The sequence below is a fragment of the Pezoporus wallicus genome, unplaced genomic scaffold (genome assembly GCF_028554395.1).
Source record: "Pezoporus wallicus isolate ANWC-B61680 ecotype Strahan unplaced genomic scaffold, APGP_CSIRO_Pwel_v1 contig_6566, whole genome shotgun sequence".
In the NCBI taxonomy this organism is placed as follows: domain Eukaryota; kingdom Metazoa; phylum Chordata; class Aves; order Psittaciformes; family Psittacidae; genus Pezoporus; species Pezoporus wallicus.
Window position 1 is genome coordinate 1,209,996 of NW_026638763.1, and position 17,655 is coordinate 1,227,650.

At 39.3% G+C, this 17,655-nt stretch overlaps 1 protein-coding gene across 1 annotated transcript in view; it reads right to left on the bottom strand.

The window, feature by feature from the left end:
* Window positions 1-17,655, bottom strand: part of SPAG16 (sperm associated antigen 16) — a 430,349-nt gene that overhangs the window by 118,193 nt on the left and 294,501 nt on the right. Inside the window, exon 14 of the mRNA XM_057412371.1 lies at window positions 12,414-12,479. Within this exon, the coding sequence (XP_057268354.1) occupies window positions 12,414-12,479 (66 nt within the window). The remainder of the gene's footprint in view (window positions 1-12,413; window positions 12,480-17,655) is intronic.

Sequence of the window (17,655 nt, forward strand, 5' to 3'; positions counted from 1 at the left end):
AGTTTAAGGATAATTTGAAGCTATGTGCCATTCAAAGAAAAAGAAAGGGGTAAGTAATAGGTTAAATAAACTCACCTGCATCTGGCCACAGACCATTTAAAAATCTATAAAATGGAATCACTCTGAATACTCCTATGAGCTTTTGGCTTTTTCATTCTTTTTACAGTTACTATTTTAGTTATTCTCGAATAACTAAATATTCCTCTGGCATAACAAATTGCTGATGAGCTTAGTACCAATCTTACCAGTCTTGTTACCAGTCTCTGTACGAAGTAAAAGGAGTTTGTTTTGTGTACAAAAAGTGTGGTTGAAGCTCCTTGCCATTAAGCCCCAGTAGAAAAAGCGGTAACATGAGGAATAGCTTCAGCTACCTCAAACTGAGACAGACGTGAATAATCTGCATTTCTAAGATGCTCCCTGTGGGACATGTCCTAAGTCACTTAAATCTCCCACCATTTTCTATGTGTTTAAGTGAATATTTTTAAGAGAAGAAATCACTACCTCCCACATTACAGCATGAAGCACATCAGAAACCTAATGAGAGTTACTACCTCAGGTTACCTGTAATGCAAAACCTAAGTACACTCAGAAAACATAACAGGGGGCACGCATGGATGGCAGAGTCCAACCACTGTGCCACTCCATCCCATGGGGTGGAATTGGGCTTTCTGAGCATCAGTGAGTGAAGGCAGAAAAATCTCAAGAGAATCCAGGCAGGGGCGAGGGACTTTGCTGTAGTCATGACAAGGAAAAAGATTTTAATGTCCAATTAAGCCAAATGAATTATGTAAAATATGATAAAGACAGAGGAAAAAAATGCAGATGTAGTCCATTATTAGACTGATGATTAATCAAGCACCACCCATTTTTGAAATATCAGATTGAAATCATCCCAGTTTCAAATTAAAATCGCATCTCCTTAGCAAGACATGGAATTACTTATCCCAGCAAAAATACAGAGCTGCACTGATTACAACTTTGAAAGGGTAGTGGTCTATTTTTAATAATCGTTTTCATCAAGAGTGGGCAAAAAAGGGTGATTAAGGGTTACTGAGAGGCAGCACCAGTGCTTTACCATATGCTTTTTCACTAGCTTTTTCCTTTTTTAGTTTTGACTTCTGCATTGTGATCTAAGTGGCAAAGGACCACTCCTGTTTCAAAGCAGCTGAACACCCAGAACTCAAGCAACTGGGCGTGACTCAATCCCTGTGACATTTTTTACAGCTTTGAGTAAGCATGAACTGGTGAGACACCAGTTCTTCCGGAGTTGAGGTGAATCCAAGATACTGATGCAGAAAGAACCTCAGAAGTTCTCTCAGAACTTCACTGTTGCTTCCTGCAAAAGAACCCTCCAACTTTATTAGCAGTTGTCAATGAACAGCTTCTAATTTTGCCCTATGTAGAACTGATATAACTTGCTGCAACAATTTGGTTATTTTTGCTATACCTATTGTGATGACTGATCTATTGTAATCCCTAGATATTATGGATCAAAGTGCATGTTTTGAGAGTGTACTGACTGTACATGCTCTGTGGCAAAAACATCCTCCTCCTCTAAGCCAGCTGTACGTGCACTGAGCATTTGAACAAACAGGCAATACAATATTTATTATTAAAAAACATTATGGATTCAAAACTACAAGAATCTGTTCCAAGCTCTCTCTTAATGCCATTTACAAGGCAGTATCAGTACCTACTCCAGTAGCCCAAAGGAGATGCCTCAGGATAATGAATGTTTCATGCCTGAGGGAAGCAGGGATCATTCTTGTCCCAGCTCCAATTCTTTTGCTGCCAATTTTTCCTTCAGGCACCCCAGCAGCTGAGGTTCATAATGAAGGTGGTAAGTCAAAACATGCTTTACAAACATAATAGGGGAATTCTGTGTCAACGCTTTCCCCTTTCACGTGATGCTGCAGTCCAGAACACAGACATACCATCACTTACTGTAATAAAGGTGAGAGAACGTTAGCACATCAGAAGTGCTGTGAAAATGTTCTCTAAATAAACCACTCTAAGTTATGGTTCAAGTTTAAATACTTTGCAATTACTTCTGGTACACACTGGGACCTGACCAGCTTCAGCTGTAATATGAGGATCATCTACAGGTACTCAGCAGCATGTAGCTCGGGATAGCAAGTCCTATCGGAAAGCACAAAGGAAGAGAGGCACATGGGTAAGTGCTGTCTGATGGGTGAGTCCTATTAGTGCAAACAACCAAACACAGCACAGGGAACAACCAGACAGTCCTCAGGAGGGGTTTTGAGCAGAAGGGATATTTACTACAGAAAGTAGAAGCACAGAGACGCCTCTTTGAAGTGAACAATGACCTGAAGTCTACTGCTATTAGAAAGTGGAGGAGAAAACAATGTATCAGGAAGTGGAAAAAGCACGTGGATGAGAAGTCTGTGCTGATAAATGGACAAGTATGTGTGTCATCACATAAAGATACCAAGGTAGATCTATTTTACTTCTTATCCTCATTTTCTCACTGATGATTTTGATCAAGATGAAGAGTATCCTAAAATTATATTATTTCTAGGTGATTAATTTTATCCTTTCAGAGCATAGTGAGACTCACAAAGAACACCCCTTGTGTCCAGCAGAGGAGGAGCTCCATTAAAAGTAATCAGTGGAAATGCCAGAATTTTGTTGAATCAGAATTTCCAGTTCTACTGCCTTTCAGAAATAAACATGTCTTATGGGTCTCTTGTCTGTTTACATGCACTCTGCATGCTTTCCTCTTGCTGTGGGAAACAGAGGGAATCTCTCTTCCCTTTGCCACCTGGAGTAAGCAGGAAGTGCCTGGCAGTGTTTGAGGGCAACTACACCTGCTAGGCTTGCAGAAACCCTTTGCATAAATTTACATACGAAACGCAACATCACTATACTCCCTGCAGTTACTGCTAGCTGTAGTTGACACCACACTTGAAACAGTACTGCAAAGGAAGCATTATCTTTTGCAGGGAGATTTAAAATAATCAATTTTGTTTTTCCTTTCTAACCATCAAAGAAGTGCCTTTGAATTCTGGGAGCTGTGCAGTGAGAGGAGATGAATGATAATTGCCATTTCTGGCTTTCCTCTGTCTTCTGAGAGCCACCATGACTACAGTGAAGTCAGGTGCCATCATTACCTGATTAGACACTCCTGAGAGCAATAAGCATAACAAATTCTAGGGTACACCATCTTCATGTACAGGGATTTCATTGTCATTCAATTCCTTAAAGTCTAAATAAGTACATTTTTTAAATCTGGGTAGTACCCACTGCAATAATGCTAAAATACAGACATAATACATACTTTCATAAATTAGTATAGTGGCAATAGATCTATTGCTGAAATGGGAGTCCATTTAAAAATGCAGAACCTCTAAGTAACTGAAAGGAAATAAGTGTCAGTAAACTCCATGTGCTTTTTTAACCAGGAACTATCAAAGGAACACGTAAAATGAAAAAATTCAACTTAATATTTGGCTCTTGTCTTTGGGCATTTTTAAAAGGAAATGAAATGCATAAAGAAGAAATATCAACAATATGTAGAATATATTCACAGAAGCTTGCCCAATTCTGAACTCTGGTAAGTGTATGAATGTTTCTCCTAATTTAAAGGTATTTCAGGCAAAAGAATGCTCAGTTCAACAAATACCATCCCATTATTTCCCACAGGAGAGAGTCCTCCACGCACTTCCCAAACATGAGTCCTTCCCACAGGCTACAGCTCTTCATGACCTGCTCCAGCGTGAGTACATTCCATGGGGTGCAGTCCTTCAGAACAGACTGCTCCAGCGTGGGTCCCCTGTGGGGTCACAGCTCCTGCGAGCAAACCTGCTCCTGCACAGGCTCCTCTCTCCATGGGTCCACAGGTCCTGCCAGGAGCCTGCTCCAGCATGGGCTGCCCATGGGGTCACAGCCTCCTTCAGGCATCCCCCTGCTCCAGTGTGGGGTCCTCTATGGGCTGTGGGTGGATATCTGCTCCACCATGGGCTCCATGGGCTGCAGGTGGATATCTCCTTCTCCATGGGCTGTGGGTGGATATCTGCTCCACTGTGGGCTCCACAGGCTGTGGGGCACAGCCTGCCCTCACCATGGTCTGCACCTCAGGCTGCAGGAGAATTTTTGCTGCTGCACCTAGAGCAGCTCCTCCCTCCTTCTGCACTGACCTTGGGGTCTGCAGAGCTGTTTCTCACATTCTCACTCCTCTCTCTGGCTGCAATTGCTTATCCCAGAGGTGCCACCACTATTGCTGCTGGGCTCAGCCTTGGCCAGCAGCGGGGACCATCTTGGAGCTGGCTGCACTTGTGCTATCAGACATGGGGGAAGCTTCCAGCAGCTTCTCACAGAAGCTACCCCTGTAGCCCCTCTGTGACCAAAACCTTGCCACACAAACCCAAAACAACATCAAAATAAAATAATAGAATAATAGAATAACAGAATAATAGAATAATAGAATAACAGAATAATAGAATAATCATCATTCCTATCCCTGATGGACTTCAGCTGTGCATTCTCAATTATTTTCAGATTAAATAAATCTGATATCCAAGTACCTTCTAATAGTGATATTTATTCACCTACAGATAAACTGCATTTTCATAACTGGGAGGCCTTTTCAAATCCAGCCCTACTTTCACTCTTGCATAAATTGATGTTAAGCTCAAGTTTGTATTATATGAACCCACATACTACACAACCATGTTTCAAGCACTGTCCTTCCCTTTGGCCATGATCTGTTAAGTGGTAAACAGTTCAAGGAGTCCTCTTACCAAATAGAAATAGAATACCAACACTCTATAGAAATAGAATACCAAACAGAAATCACTGGTCTAACCTTAACTTCTCTAATCTAAATTCAGTTTAAGCCCTTTTGAAGCCAACTTTGTACAAACAGGCTTTTTGTTGGAAGAGCTGTTACCTGTCTGCTTGCAGCCGAGGCAAAACCATAGCGTATGTGATCAGGTAACCCAGATAAGGGAATGTGAGACCCCCATCTACACCTGAACACAGCAGACTGGGAGTGCTGGGTGAGCTGGAGGGAGCAAATTCAGTGTGAGCAGACATATCTGGATCCCTGGCCTCACAACTTGGCGCTGAGCACCTGCAGTGATTCCCATTCACATCAGTGCTAACAGCAGCAGTGCAGATAAAGTCTCAATTTATTGAGAAAATGACTGTCGCATGAGAGAGTTACAGGGTAGTGATGGTGAGCTGCCTTCCAATGTCTTTTAAAACATAATTTCCTGGGAAATATCACTTAGAGAGACAGGTTTGACTCTTCTGCAGGTGGGAAATAGAATTTAAAAGAACCTAGAAGGATCTCTGCATTCTGATTTTGCTTGGCTTGCGAAAGGACATGTTTTAAACACAGCTGTTAAAATAAAGAATTATGCTGGGTCCTGGACTCACAGTGTCCATCTGCCACACAAAAGTCAGGCATGCTGGGCCAGGAGAGGCATTTGAAAAAAAAACCTTATTCCTTAGGATACACAAATTAATTCTTCTCCTCCAAGAAAGAAGGGCAAAGTTTTGCACAGTGCTTGCAGTTTTGCATAATAAACAGTGCCTGCTTCGTGTAGTGTATACGCAGAGGGTCACATTCACTGCAGAACACAGAACGCAGCAAACCAAATCTCATTAAAGGAGATAATCTCTTTTTCTTATAGTTCTGAGCAAGCGGACATAGTATGTTTATAACTGCAAATATAAAGTCTGAAAACATACAAGAAAATGCTGTACGGTCAGGTAATTCTCGGTTTCTGCTGAGGATCTTTCTAAGGGCCAATCTGACCTAAAACATACAGGTTTTTTAAAGTTACCCAACACCAAATTACGTCAAAGCTAGTTAAAAATGATGCCACATTTTTTCGTCTTGGGATTTACAGAAATGTCTAAAATCCAGATGCCTATTCATTACCCCAGACTTGTATCATGAAGAATTTAGACAAAGCTTCATCACATGCAAATATTTAAACAAAAGCAAAAACTGATTAAAAGCTTCAATTAGAAAAGTTAAATACTTCATTTACTGCTGGTTCAAAACAAATGAATGAGATAGTATGATAGCAGACACCTGCCTTGCTCCTAACCCATGTTCTTCATCTACAACATCTCCATGTGGTCCATTTCTGGAGCACAGAAGTCTTAGTGACCATGACCAGAGGCTTTCAGCCATCATGGTACACGCAGCCTGCCCCCAGGAAGAGCAGCTGTCCCTCTGCTATCTCACTTCTATAGAGTCCATGTGCTAGTAGATACCACATTAACCTGAGGTATGTCTTCCACTCCCAGCATCAAGACCATGTAGAACTACGAGGACCCAACAAAAAGCACGCACCACAAAGAGGGGACTGAAAACACTGACCAGGCAATGTCTCTTACAGAACACAGGGCCTTAAGATAATACCTGCGGACAGGCAGATACCCATCTTGTAATACCTGGTGATGAGAAGGCTGAAAGTGATGTCTCTACAAATATTGGGTAAAAACTGTATTTCTAAATTGGGAAAACTCTATTTCTTTTTTTCCATGGCAAAGAAAGAAAAAAGAATGTGAGGCAGCAGCTTTTACAGCCGTGGTCAGTCACAGAATCAACTAGGTTGGAGAAGACCTTTAAGGTCCTCAAGTCCAACCACCTCCCCAGTACTGCCAAGGCCACCACTAAACCACATCACCGAGGGCCTCATCTACATGGTTTTTGAACACTTCCAGGGATGGTGACTCCACCACTGCCCTGGGGAGCCTGGTCCAATGCCCGACCACCTTCATTTTATGGGGAAGAAATTTTTCCTCATATCCAACCTAAACCTCCCCTGGTGGTTTCCTCTTGTCCTGTAACTTGTTACTTGGGAGCAGAGATGAGCCACCTTCTGGATCCATTTGCCTTTCAGGTACCTGTAGAGAGCGATAAGGTCCCCCCTGAAATTGTTACAGTAACGTTTTTTGCTTTTCATTTCCTGATCGGTTTGAATTGCTTTCCTAGAACCTACCACCAGGAAGAAGAGCAAAAGAAGGTCTTCTCAAATCTATACTTCTCCATACTGGTCTGGGTGAATGACAGCAAAAGAACTGCATTTTGCCCAATTTAGAAGTGCAGAAGTAAGTTCTAGCAGCAGTTGGTGCATTAAAAACTGACACTTAAGGTTTCTCGGTCACCATCATCTACCATGAGTGAAAGAAAAAAGGCTTTTTCTCTGCCATTGACTTGTTGAGTAAAAACCTATTACTAAGTTTTTCTTAGCAAACGATTTCTGATAAGAAAGTAGAAATGGTGATGAGAAATTGGATGACACAAACTGGGTCTGACATTTAAAAATCAGGCTTGGATTGTTTTTTCAATCCCAGCCCTTGTTAAAAGCCTGTCTCTTTTCTCAAGGACACAGGGATACACCACCCTGGGAGAGCCACTCCCACTCAAACCAGTGCATCACATACCTCCTTGGCCTTTTGAACATGGTCAGACAAGTCCATACGTACTGGAGCTTCACAGAAAGAGCTGGAGGAATTTTTTGACTTCTAGGATATCTGCTAGACATATTCTTACCTGTTTATCCAGCCTTCTATATTAGAACTCTGATGTCAGAGGCAGATAGCAAGAATATTTACGCTGATCAAAATTAAGATAGATCTACCCAACATTTCCAGAGTGGTTTCAGAACAACTTACCTGGTCTACACACAATGTGTAAAACAAGCACATTCATGCTAACTGTAGGAGTGTGTGAATAACAATAGCAGCAGAGATGGTAGGAAGTGATTAAACAGTGTGCTTGGCCAAGGGAAGAGAGCATTCCAGCAAAATTACTTCCAAAAATAGGGAATAACATGAAAATTTCAGAGACTGGATGTGGAAGTGGCTTCTAACGCAGTTTTCTGAGAGTTTTAGTATTACTAGAAAGAGTTTTTTGCCAACAAGTGAAATGAGGGTATTGTGATGCAGATTTTGTTCTTTACCATGACACAGAGACAGAACAGATTTACTTTGTTACTTCTAACAATACCTGATAGCTTGAAAATAGTTAACTAATGATACTAAAATCTGTACTTAAAATGTAATTCAGTTCTGTAATTATATTTCTTATGCATGGAGACAGAAATAAACTAGAGGAAGAACCTATTAGCCCTTTTGCATGTATAATTGAACACGTTTGATATTACTAGGTAACCTCTGCAAGTAACTGGCTTTGAGTTTATGCAAAGAAGTGAACACTTGGAATACATAAATAACAATAAGAGCAGATAGGGTTTTGATTTTGTATTCTGTTCTTTTCTTGTTTGTGTCTGTTGGATGCAGTCAGACATCCCTGGCTTTTTTTTGACCATCCATAGAAACATCTGAAAGATCTGACTTCTGCATCATTTTGGGCGCAGTAATGAATAAGAACTGACATCAAATATCAATATTATTGGCCCAGCTAAATGGTAGCTGACATCAAACTGGACTGCTGAAGAGGTAAACAAAATTGAAATTTTGTTTTTGTTTAAAAACTGTCTGACATTATTTGTCCTTCAGTGAATCAATGGAAGACTGACCAAAATACTGTTTGCATTTTGGCTTGGGGAGGTAAAATAGGGAAGTTGCTCTATCAAGAATATTCTTTATAGTCTTCGAGGTTTTCCTAATATAAACTCTAATTCCCAAACTACTTTTTTCTTGTAGGGAAACTTGGTAACTTCTGTAATGATTTCTTAACCTTCAGATACCATGCAAACACAGTACAGCAGATATAGACAAAGGTGAATGAAAATCATACCCTTATTTGAACACAAACACATATACACACACACATAAGGGAGGAAATTTTGTTCTAATTTAAATTCATAATGATTCAACCAAGCAGCTACAGTCTTTATACTTCGTTAGCATAGGTCATTTGCCACGCTGATAAAATGCTGTGCAAAGTATGTACAAACCTTACTTCAAATGCTATTTAGGCCATACTTAGATTTTTTTATTACATGCCAACATTCAAGAACAGATCACCATTCTTTGTATGAATTGTACTGTATGCTATGGCTTTGTTTTCTCCTAGTTGTTGATCAAAACCATATACTGATGTAAAAATGTTAGCGGTTTGATTTTGCATGAATTATTCCAGATGCATAATATCATCCCCAGAATTATCCACAAGACAGAAGGAGAGGGCCAGGGCTGACTTGGACATCCCTGCCTTGATGTCCAGATATAGGCAGTTTGGTAGCACTGGGGGACCCTCCACCACCTTTTGCTCACCATGAGCCTACATTTGTGCAGTCATATGGAATCCACCGATTAAAGAGGGTCACCTCAAATCTCAGTAACATTCAGGAACTGGGGAAACTGCCTTTTAGGTGCAGTCTCACTTGGTTTTCCCTAGATTTGGTATCTTTGCTTTCCACAGGTAAGGTGAGTTCACATGTATCTTTTACTGCCCTCAGAGCATTTGAAGAGAACTGGAGCACGCACAGTGGCCTCTAAAAAAACCACCCTTATAAGTGCACACGTTTCAACTCAAAGGCTTAGCCCTCAGTGGAAAAGAAACATCTGAAACATCTGTCTCTGCAAAGTTAGTTGTGTTATGGGGCATGGGAGTAAAAAGGACAGTATCATTAACTTTTAGGAGGAAAAATGCACTTAGGTACATTTTCAGTTCAAAAGCAGCTGTATGGATTTTGCTGAAATGGTCTCAAACTTTCCACAGGCAAAGAACCAACTTGGAAAACCACAGGATCTATACACTGCTAAAAGTGTTATCTCTTCTGTCCTGATATAACCACAACTACAGAAGGCAACCACAACTGTCAGGGCAATGGCACTACCTGCCAGTATCTCCAGAGCTCATGTCCCAGCAGGGCATCCTCCTACAAATGGCCATGTTTCAGGTGCCAAACGGGAAGTTATGTTCTATAGAGAAATGACTAATTATCATTGGAATATCATGGAATTGGAGCATTGTTAAGAGTTCTGGCTGTAAATGTTGCCCTCTTCACAAAAATCTATTAACTACAGTTTCAGAAGCATGGTTAGTAAATAACACAGATTTAACCAGTTTCGCAGAGTTCAATGAGGATTTATTCAATTTGTATAAATGCATTATTCTTTTTTTCCTTCTTCCTCATTCAGTACTCTTCCTCTAAGATATCCCTTAATATCTGGATGCACTGCCTGGGCAGCTTGCTGAGCTAAGTGGAACTTTTTTTCTTTGTTTTTGTATTTTCTCTACAGTACTTTGTGTAACTAGAATTTAACCTTCTTTAAAAACTCCTTTGGGCACCAAGCAGCCTGAGACACAACTACCACAAGCCCACTGAAGTGGAGTTTAGGAGCCCACTTCAACTGACCTAAGTAGAAAGAGGAGTGAATCTCTTAGGATCTTTCACCATTACTGCACGCACACAGTCCGACTTGTAGATAAGACTTCTGACAAAGCATCTGCAGACCTGTGCCATTAGGATATATTAAATAAATAAATACTCAGGATTTTGTCAGCAATCTGCCTTCAGTTTTGCCACTTCACACTTAAGAAATCAGACTTTTTGAACAAATCTTTGCGTGGCTGCAAAGCTGCTTTGGCCAGGCCTAGCCATTAGATTTTCTTTTGGCCACTCCAGAAGTGATCTTGCATCATTGTCCAAATTGTCCATGATCAATCTCCAGTTTTCTATGAAAGTATGGTTGAAAACACTGATTAGTTTCCATAAACCCTTCTTTCCTCATCAAATATGTATCCTTTAACAAAATGTATTGTCGCTTCAAACACCTTAATCAGCTTGCTTAGGGTGGAATGTTTTTATTTCTTAGAGGGCAAGGACTAGAGGGTATGAAAACAGTTTTCTGGTTGAAAAATAGTACTTGCTTTGCTAGCTAACCAATGTGGCAACTGTAGCTTGTACAACTCAGGACCAACTATTTAGTCTTCTCAGTACTTTTCCAGTACATACAGGGTTAATTTATATAACTGTAATTACAGCTTCTGAAATTATATTCCTCACTCAGTTTAATCAATGCTGAACTAGAGGTTTCCATTTTTACTAATTCAATCACTGAGAATGTCAACCAATGATTTTAGTCTAGAGTTTAATGCCAACTATAATATTCTTTATCAAAATAACATGCTTGTCTGGGAGATTATCAGCACAATGTTTCAGGTTCCTGTTAATCACTATAGGTCACATTACAGCATAAGGGTTTTTGTAAATATTCATGCTAAAGACAGTGCTATAGTATTACTATAGTATTTCCCTCACAATTCTTGCTACTCTTAAATATTCCTTGTTCTACACCACAGTGCTTCAAAGTCCTGAGAGGCAGGTTGTGCCTGTCAAATATACAGATATGTGCATGTGGCCAAGAAAGGCAGGATTCTTTTGGAATTCCTATTCTCCTTGTCATAAGTTTATCTCACACTTTCTGCTATGTCAGTCCCTAGGGTTTGGCCTATAAACAATAAAAAAGTGTAATTTGCTAAATGAGTAGCTGATACTGATCAAGAAGAGTATATTCAGAGTCTCCTTGAGCGGCACCTTGCTCTGCTTGTAATTAAAATGGCAGTGAAAGCACAGGAGCAGGAACACCACTGAGATATTTTTAAGGAAAGATGGTCTCGGAGATAAAAGAGTGCAAGTGGTAGCAGAAGCCAGGATATGCCTCTCCACTTCCACACCAGTTTAAAGAGCAGTGTGGCCAGGAGAGCTAGGGGAAACATACATAGAATTATAGATGATTTGGGTTGGAAAGGACCTTGAATACGGCCAGGGATGGGGCAGCCACAGCTTCTCTAGGAAACCTGTGCCAGTGCCTCACTACCCTCACAGGGAAGAACTTCCTAAGATCTAACCTAAATCTCCCATTTCAGTTTAAACCCATTACCTGTTGTCCTGTAGCTACCAGAGTCCCCATTTGATAGTCTTGTAGGCTCCCTCACATCACATGACAAATGTTTTGATCATTTCAGAGTATTTCATATCATCTCAAAGAAACATTTGGCAAAAATTACTTCCCTTCCATTCAGATCACAGCCTGTCACCAATTTCAAGCAAAATGATTCTTTCTAGACAACAGTTATAAAATTAGCCACCCAGGAAAAAGAATAACAACAAACAAACAAAAAAACACAAACAAAAAACTACCAGCAAATTTCCTTTAAGTAAAGTCACTAAGTGATCATGGCAAAGGAGAATGGCTTAGATATCATGCACTGATCAAAGGAGAAAAGAGGCAAGCACAAGGACAGGGCAGCTTCATTATAGTAGTCTCTGGGACTCTGTTCTGGCTCGCAGGTGTGTCACACTGAACTGCTTTAGATGTCATTACTATTACTGAATTCAGCTGCAAAGGTATCTACTTCACACAGAGCATGACAGTATTTACCAGAGCAGAGAACATGATGATTAAAAAAAGAAAGAAACAAAAAAAACCCCACGAAATTCATACTCAGAACTTACCTTCAGGTTGAATGTAGCATGATTACAGGAATGCAGGTGACCATAGAATGTGTAGACACGGAGACTCTACGAATTAAACATAAAAATAAAGCAATTAAGTAACTTATAGTGATATAAATTATTCTACCCTTGTAAACAGAAAGACCTTGATTTTATGGCTGTGTGCAAACCAAGGCACTTTGTGTGCTAAAAACCAGTTCCTGGTTGCTAGAAGAGGAGCATATTTCTCTCAATTACTAAGGAAATACATCCTTACTTCACATAACAGCTAGCAGAGAAGGTGCATTGAAATACCACAAAGAAAAGCCATCTCCCTTGCCAGAGGGATTGAATTAGAAGGTCTAATCACTTCTGCCAAAAGACAGAGCTATTGCTCTAAGGCAGTGATTCAGCACATGTCTCTTGATATTCCACACACACCATTAAAGTCTTCCTTAAGGAATCACAAGCATGAAATCAAAATTAATTACCTTTTGTCATCTTCCACATTAAGCCATAAGTGACCTACATAGTGCAGTAACATATGTCAGATGTCATCACTGATGTCTGACTTGTTCTCCCAGTACAAGAGGCATCCAACCACAGCATCTCCCACTAAAAAAATCCGAAGTCTTCAAGATGGGAAGAAAGAGGTATTAAAAATAGATGCACTTCTCTGTTTTCATAAAAATCACTGCCTTCATAGGGTACAGCAGCAAAAATACTTCCTATTAAAAGTCCAACCCAGCTTTCTATTAAAAGTCCAACCTTATCCTGAAGAACAAGTTTTCACCCTAAGAAAACGTTTTATTGACTCTGCAATTGAAAGACTATTTGTTGTATTTTTCTGGAGAGACAAAACAACCCCAAACCAAGATCTAGGATTGCTCTACTTGTCCTAGTAATCCTTCTTTGTACATAATTCCAGCTTGAATCAATCTTTCAGGAGCAGGGGCAACATAGCTTAATCATACCTCTGTCATGCTTTTAAGTTTAAACCATCAGCTTAATTCCATTATAATTTTCCCAATTAAAACAAAAATTAAAACTCGCTCCTTCTGTGACATAACATACTTGAATTCGCTTTTGCATCGACAAAACCTCCTACATGAGGAGGTTTTATCATCAGCATGCTTTATCAGTATATTCTTACAGTTTGAAACAAGTCCTTTCAGGCAAGTAGTTAAAGAGGTTTGACCACAAAGTAATACTGGAGGGATACTGCTTGATAATACTCTGTAGTTTATATTACATCTGTGAACCATTTAGAAGTCAGTCCAACAAAACAGCAGTTAAAAGGGATTAGATTGCTGTTGTAAATATCTGAGGGGTTAAGAGCAAAGAGGGAAAAGAGCTATTGAAACTGAAGGGTAGTGTTGATGCAGGAACATATGGGTATTCATTATCTGCAGATAAATTTCAGTTGGAAATGAGAAGACAGTTCTCAAACAGTGAGATGCAAACCCTCCCCTCCACTCCAAGAGTGGGGATAAAAAAATCTCATTAACTGCAAGAAGCTGCTTGAAAAGGCTGGAAATAAATGACCTTTTGCTGCATGCAATCTTCGGGCTCAACTTGGAAGACAAGGAGACTCTTTCCAGTCTTGTTCATGTAGCATTAGAATCAAATATCTGGTAAATCCCAGCATTTAATGCTTCACAGAATTTCTTCTGTTTAAAAATGTCACAAAAAAAAAAAAAAAAATAAAAGGCAGAAGGCTACTTTGGCAAGTGCTGTTTTGTATCTCATTGTATTTTTCATTTACTGTTCTGTCTTGAAGTAGTCTGCTTCAAAGCTGCAGACACTATTGAGATCAAACTAGAAAATTAGTATTATTTCCATGGAAGGATTGCAAGGCAAACAAAACAAGAATAAAATGCTCTGGACTATTAAAAGCAATCCACTGCCTTTAAAGAGTAAGCACAACACCCACTATAAGCGTAAAAGGATCCACAAAGCACAGTTATTGAGGCCTCCACAGTTTTCAACAGACTTACAAGGGGAAAAATGCTAAAAAAACACTCCAAAAAACGCCTATTTACATGACTTCTGAATAAAAAAATATGAACTGATAAAACCCGATGAAAAGAAAATGTAAATAATTATTATCCAATTCTAAACTCACCCTTGGAACAGAAATTACACCAAATTCCCCAAGATTGTCAGGCAAATTAAGTTTTATAAAGGTAACATAACAGGAGACAAGCATAGCCAAACGCATAAGAGCAATTTAGAAAGGAAAAAAATCAAGGACATAAAATCTATCTTGTGACCTAGCGGCAATATCAATTGTACCCCATCCATGGTAACAACAAAATGCTGGTGCTGTTTTGCATGTAAAAAGTAGTCCCTGTGAAGTAACTGCTGTTGCTCAGCAGGGCATAGTATTTATCCTCAAACTCACTCAAATACCAATATATATACCCAGTAACCATTCCACAAATGCAGAGAAAGCATGCCTTCACAAACCATCATGCCATGCCACAAAATGAATGTAAATGCTCTGATTTCCCTTCTGTAAGCCAATTCAGTATAAAGCTTCTGAAAAGGATTTTAATAATAGTAATAACCATAATAAAAGCTAGACAAAGGCAATGGTTCTGTAAAGTGTTTCTCAATATTATTGCTGAAACTTAATTTCCAAATGCCACTTTATTTTTATTCAATGCACAGCTAGTGTTTTCTTTACCAACACCAGGACATCTGAGCTTTGCATACACAGATATCATGAAAACAAAATTGGAAAGATTACTATTTAGCTGTAATGTCCCAGCAAAATCAAACAGTAATAAATATTCTCATGATCAGACCTCATGTTAAGATAGGACTGAGCTTTCAGCATCAAGAGCTCAGCAGTAAGTTAATGATTCCCCTTTTGTACATGCATTTTGCCTTTTAGTCTTTAATTACAAAATAGCAAATAACACCACCAGGACCCCCGCTTCATTCACTGTAGAACTAAACAGGGCTTAGTTTCCCTTTGAGAAAAGTTTGGAGCACCTCTTCTTCAGGGGAATTTCACTGGAGTGCTTTGCAAATTGGTCTTTGGCTTACTAACTGCTTCTTGTCATCCAGGAACCAGCTGTATGCATTTGCCTTTTACCTGAATTTCTTTAAGGTTCAAGATGAGCAGGGGCAAACTTCTGGGATTTCTATCACAAGGATAAGAGCAGAGGAAAAAGGAGAAGCTTGTCTTAATGTTAGGGGAGTTGTCAGGGAAAATTAGGCTCCTTTGCTGCTACCTTCAAAGTCTCACTGACAATTGTCCCATTGACAGAGATGACATTATCACAAATTGAGAGTAGGAGAAACAGCAAAACATCACAGCAGAAGTCTGCAGCTGTGAAAAGACCAATTTTTTCCCCACATTTAACCCACAGGGTGTATCCAGTCTCCTTGCGTATGACACTGTAGCAGTGTAAAGGACAGTAAATTATGGAGAATATATTATTATTGTTAACTGAGTCATCAGGTCTTGATTGAAATCTTAATGGAGGAAATCTCAGTTCTATTTGCTCCTTGAGCTATTGCCCAATTACATTAATAGCCATATATTCTTCCTCTGCAGAAAACAGATAATAGCAATGTTCAAAGAGAATAAAATATGATGTGTTCTGAATTGTTTTGCTGTGGGTTTAGTGGGTTTTGGGTTTGTTGTTTTGTTTTTTTTTTTCTAATAATTATTCACACATGCACACACACATATAATTTTCCAGTTTGAAACCCAGAAATTAACATTAGAATCAGCAGTTAGAAACACCATGGCATTATGTTATGGAGCCAATCAACCTCTCAGCTTGCACTGAACGCAGACATTAATTGCCTGCCTTGGACTGGAGCTATCGGAAAGACTTCAAAGAGAGAAAACATTTCTTTTTTTCTGGTTTGTCTTTTTTTTTTTTTAAATGCAATCCAGTGTTGTAGAAAAGCAGCCTGACCTTTGGAACTATGGATCTACGAACAGTAATCCTGCTGCAAAAGTAGTTAAACAAGGAGCCTAAATTGGAATGATTTTTTGTTCTGACTTACACAGGCTAAAAGGCCATGATTTTGGAATCAATAGTGAAATTCTGCTGTAAACCCTCCCTATAGGCATACAAATATTAGGGCAGGACAACACAGGCTGAAGACAATCATAATTAATATATTTACCTCTGCTTAAGTAGAATTAAGCTCAACTATTAACTATGTAACGTAGCAGTTGAATCTTCCTACACCTATTTTAACTACCAGTTCAGCAGCAACAAGTTTCCAAACCTAACAAGTGATAATTCAAGCAGCTGTGGAAAAAATAAACAGTTTAAAACCGTTAAGCATAATTTAAAAACTACTCATGTTTTTCAAACTCTGCTGCTTTATTTTTCTACATTTTGAATGCCCTGTTATACATGAAAGTCTGACATGAACAAACTTACTTTGCCAAGTTCAAAAATCAAGACAATAAATCCATTTGATCAAGATGAGTGTAACAGACTAAGTGCAAAACATAATTATCTGTGTAAGTTTGATACGATATGAGCTTCTAGATAACAACATCCGAGTATAAGATTTTTCTGAACAGTGTTAAGAGAATTATTTGTAATTTCTTGGTTCATTTAGAAATAAACTAAAAGAAATATGTTCATGCAGAAGGACTAAACTAAGAAAAGTGTTCAAACCATGAAGCACTCAACAGTGGAACTATTCACCTCATTCTCCTCACTAAAAAGAAACAAGATTTCCCAACAGTTTTTTATGAAAGCTTTACTTTTATTTGGGGGAGGAAAATAGTATCTTGAATGAAATTTCCGATCTTACATAAGTAAATTTTTTTCAGAAAGACAAATAATCTAATGCTTAAGGAAGCTTCCTTCACTTGATTTGAACTTTTCCTAAAGCAAGGGTCATGTTAGGTGTTCCATGACAGGCACTACCATACAGTGGCTGTCGACGCACTGGGAAAGGTCTAACCTTTCTCTCAATCCCCTCACTGAATATGGCCAAGACTTTCCTTTTCTTTTTTACAGCAAAAAGCAACATTAAAAGGGCAACTCCTACTCAAACCCTTGCCTTACTCATTACACAGACTCTGCTTGGTCTACCTCCAGTTTGCATTAGCGAGGCACTAGAAAGCTCTGACGGAAATGTGACATATCCAGCAGAACTGTGGGCTCTGAAGTCACTTCATGCTGCAGGGGAATTGCCTGCATTGTTGCACTGGAAACTTCAAAAGGGATTTGGATCTCTTTATTAGAGCATAAGCAACTTCTAAAAAAGAGATAAT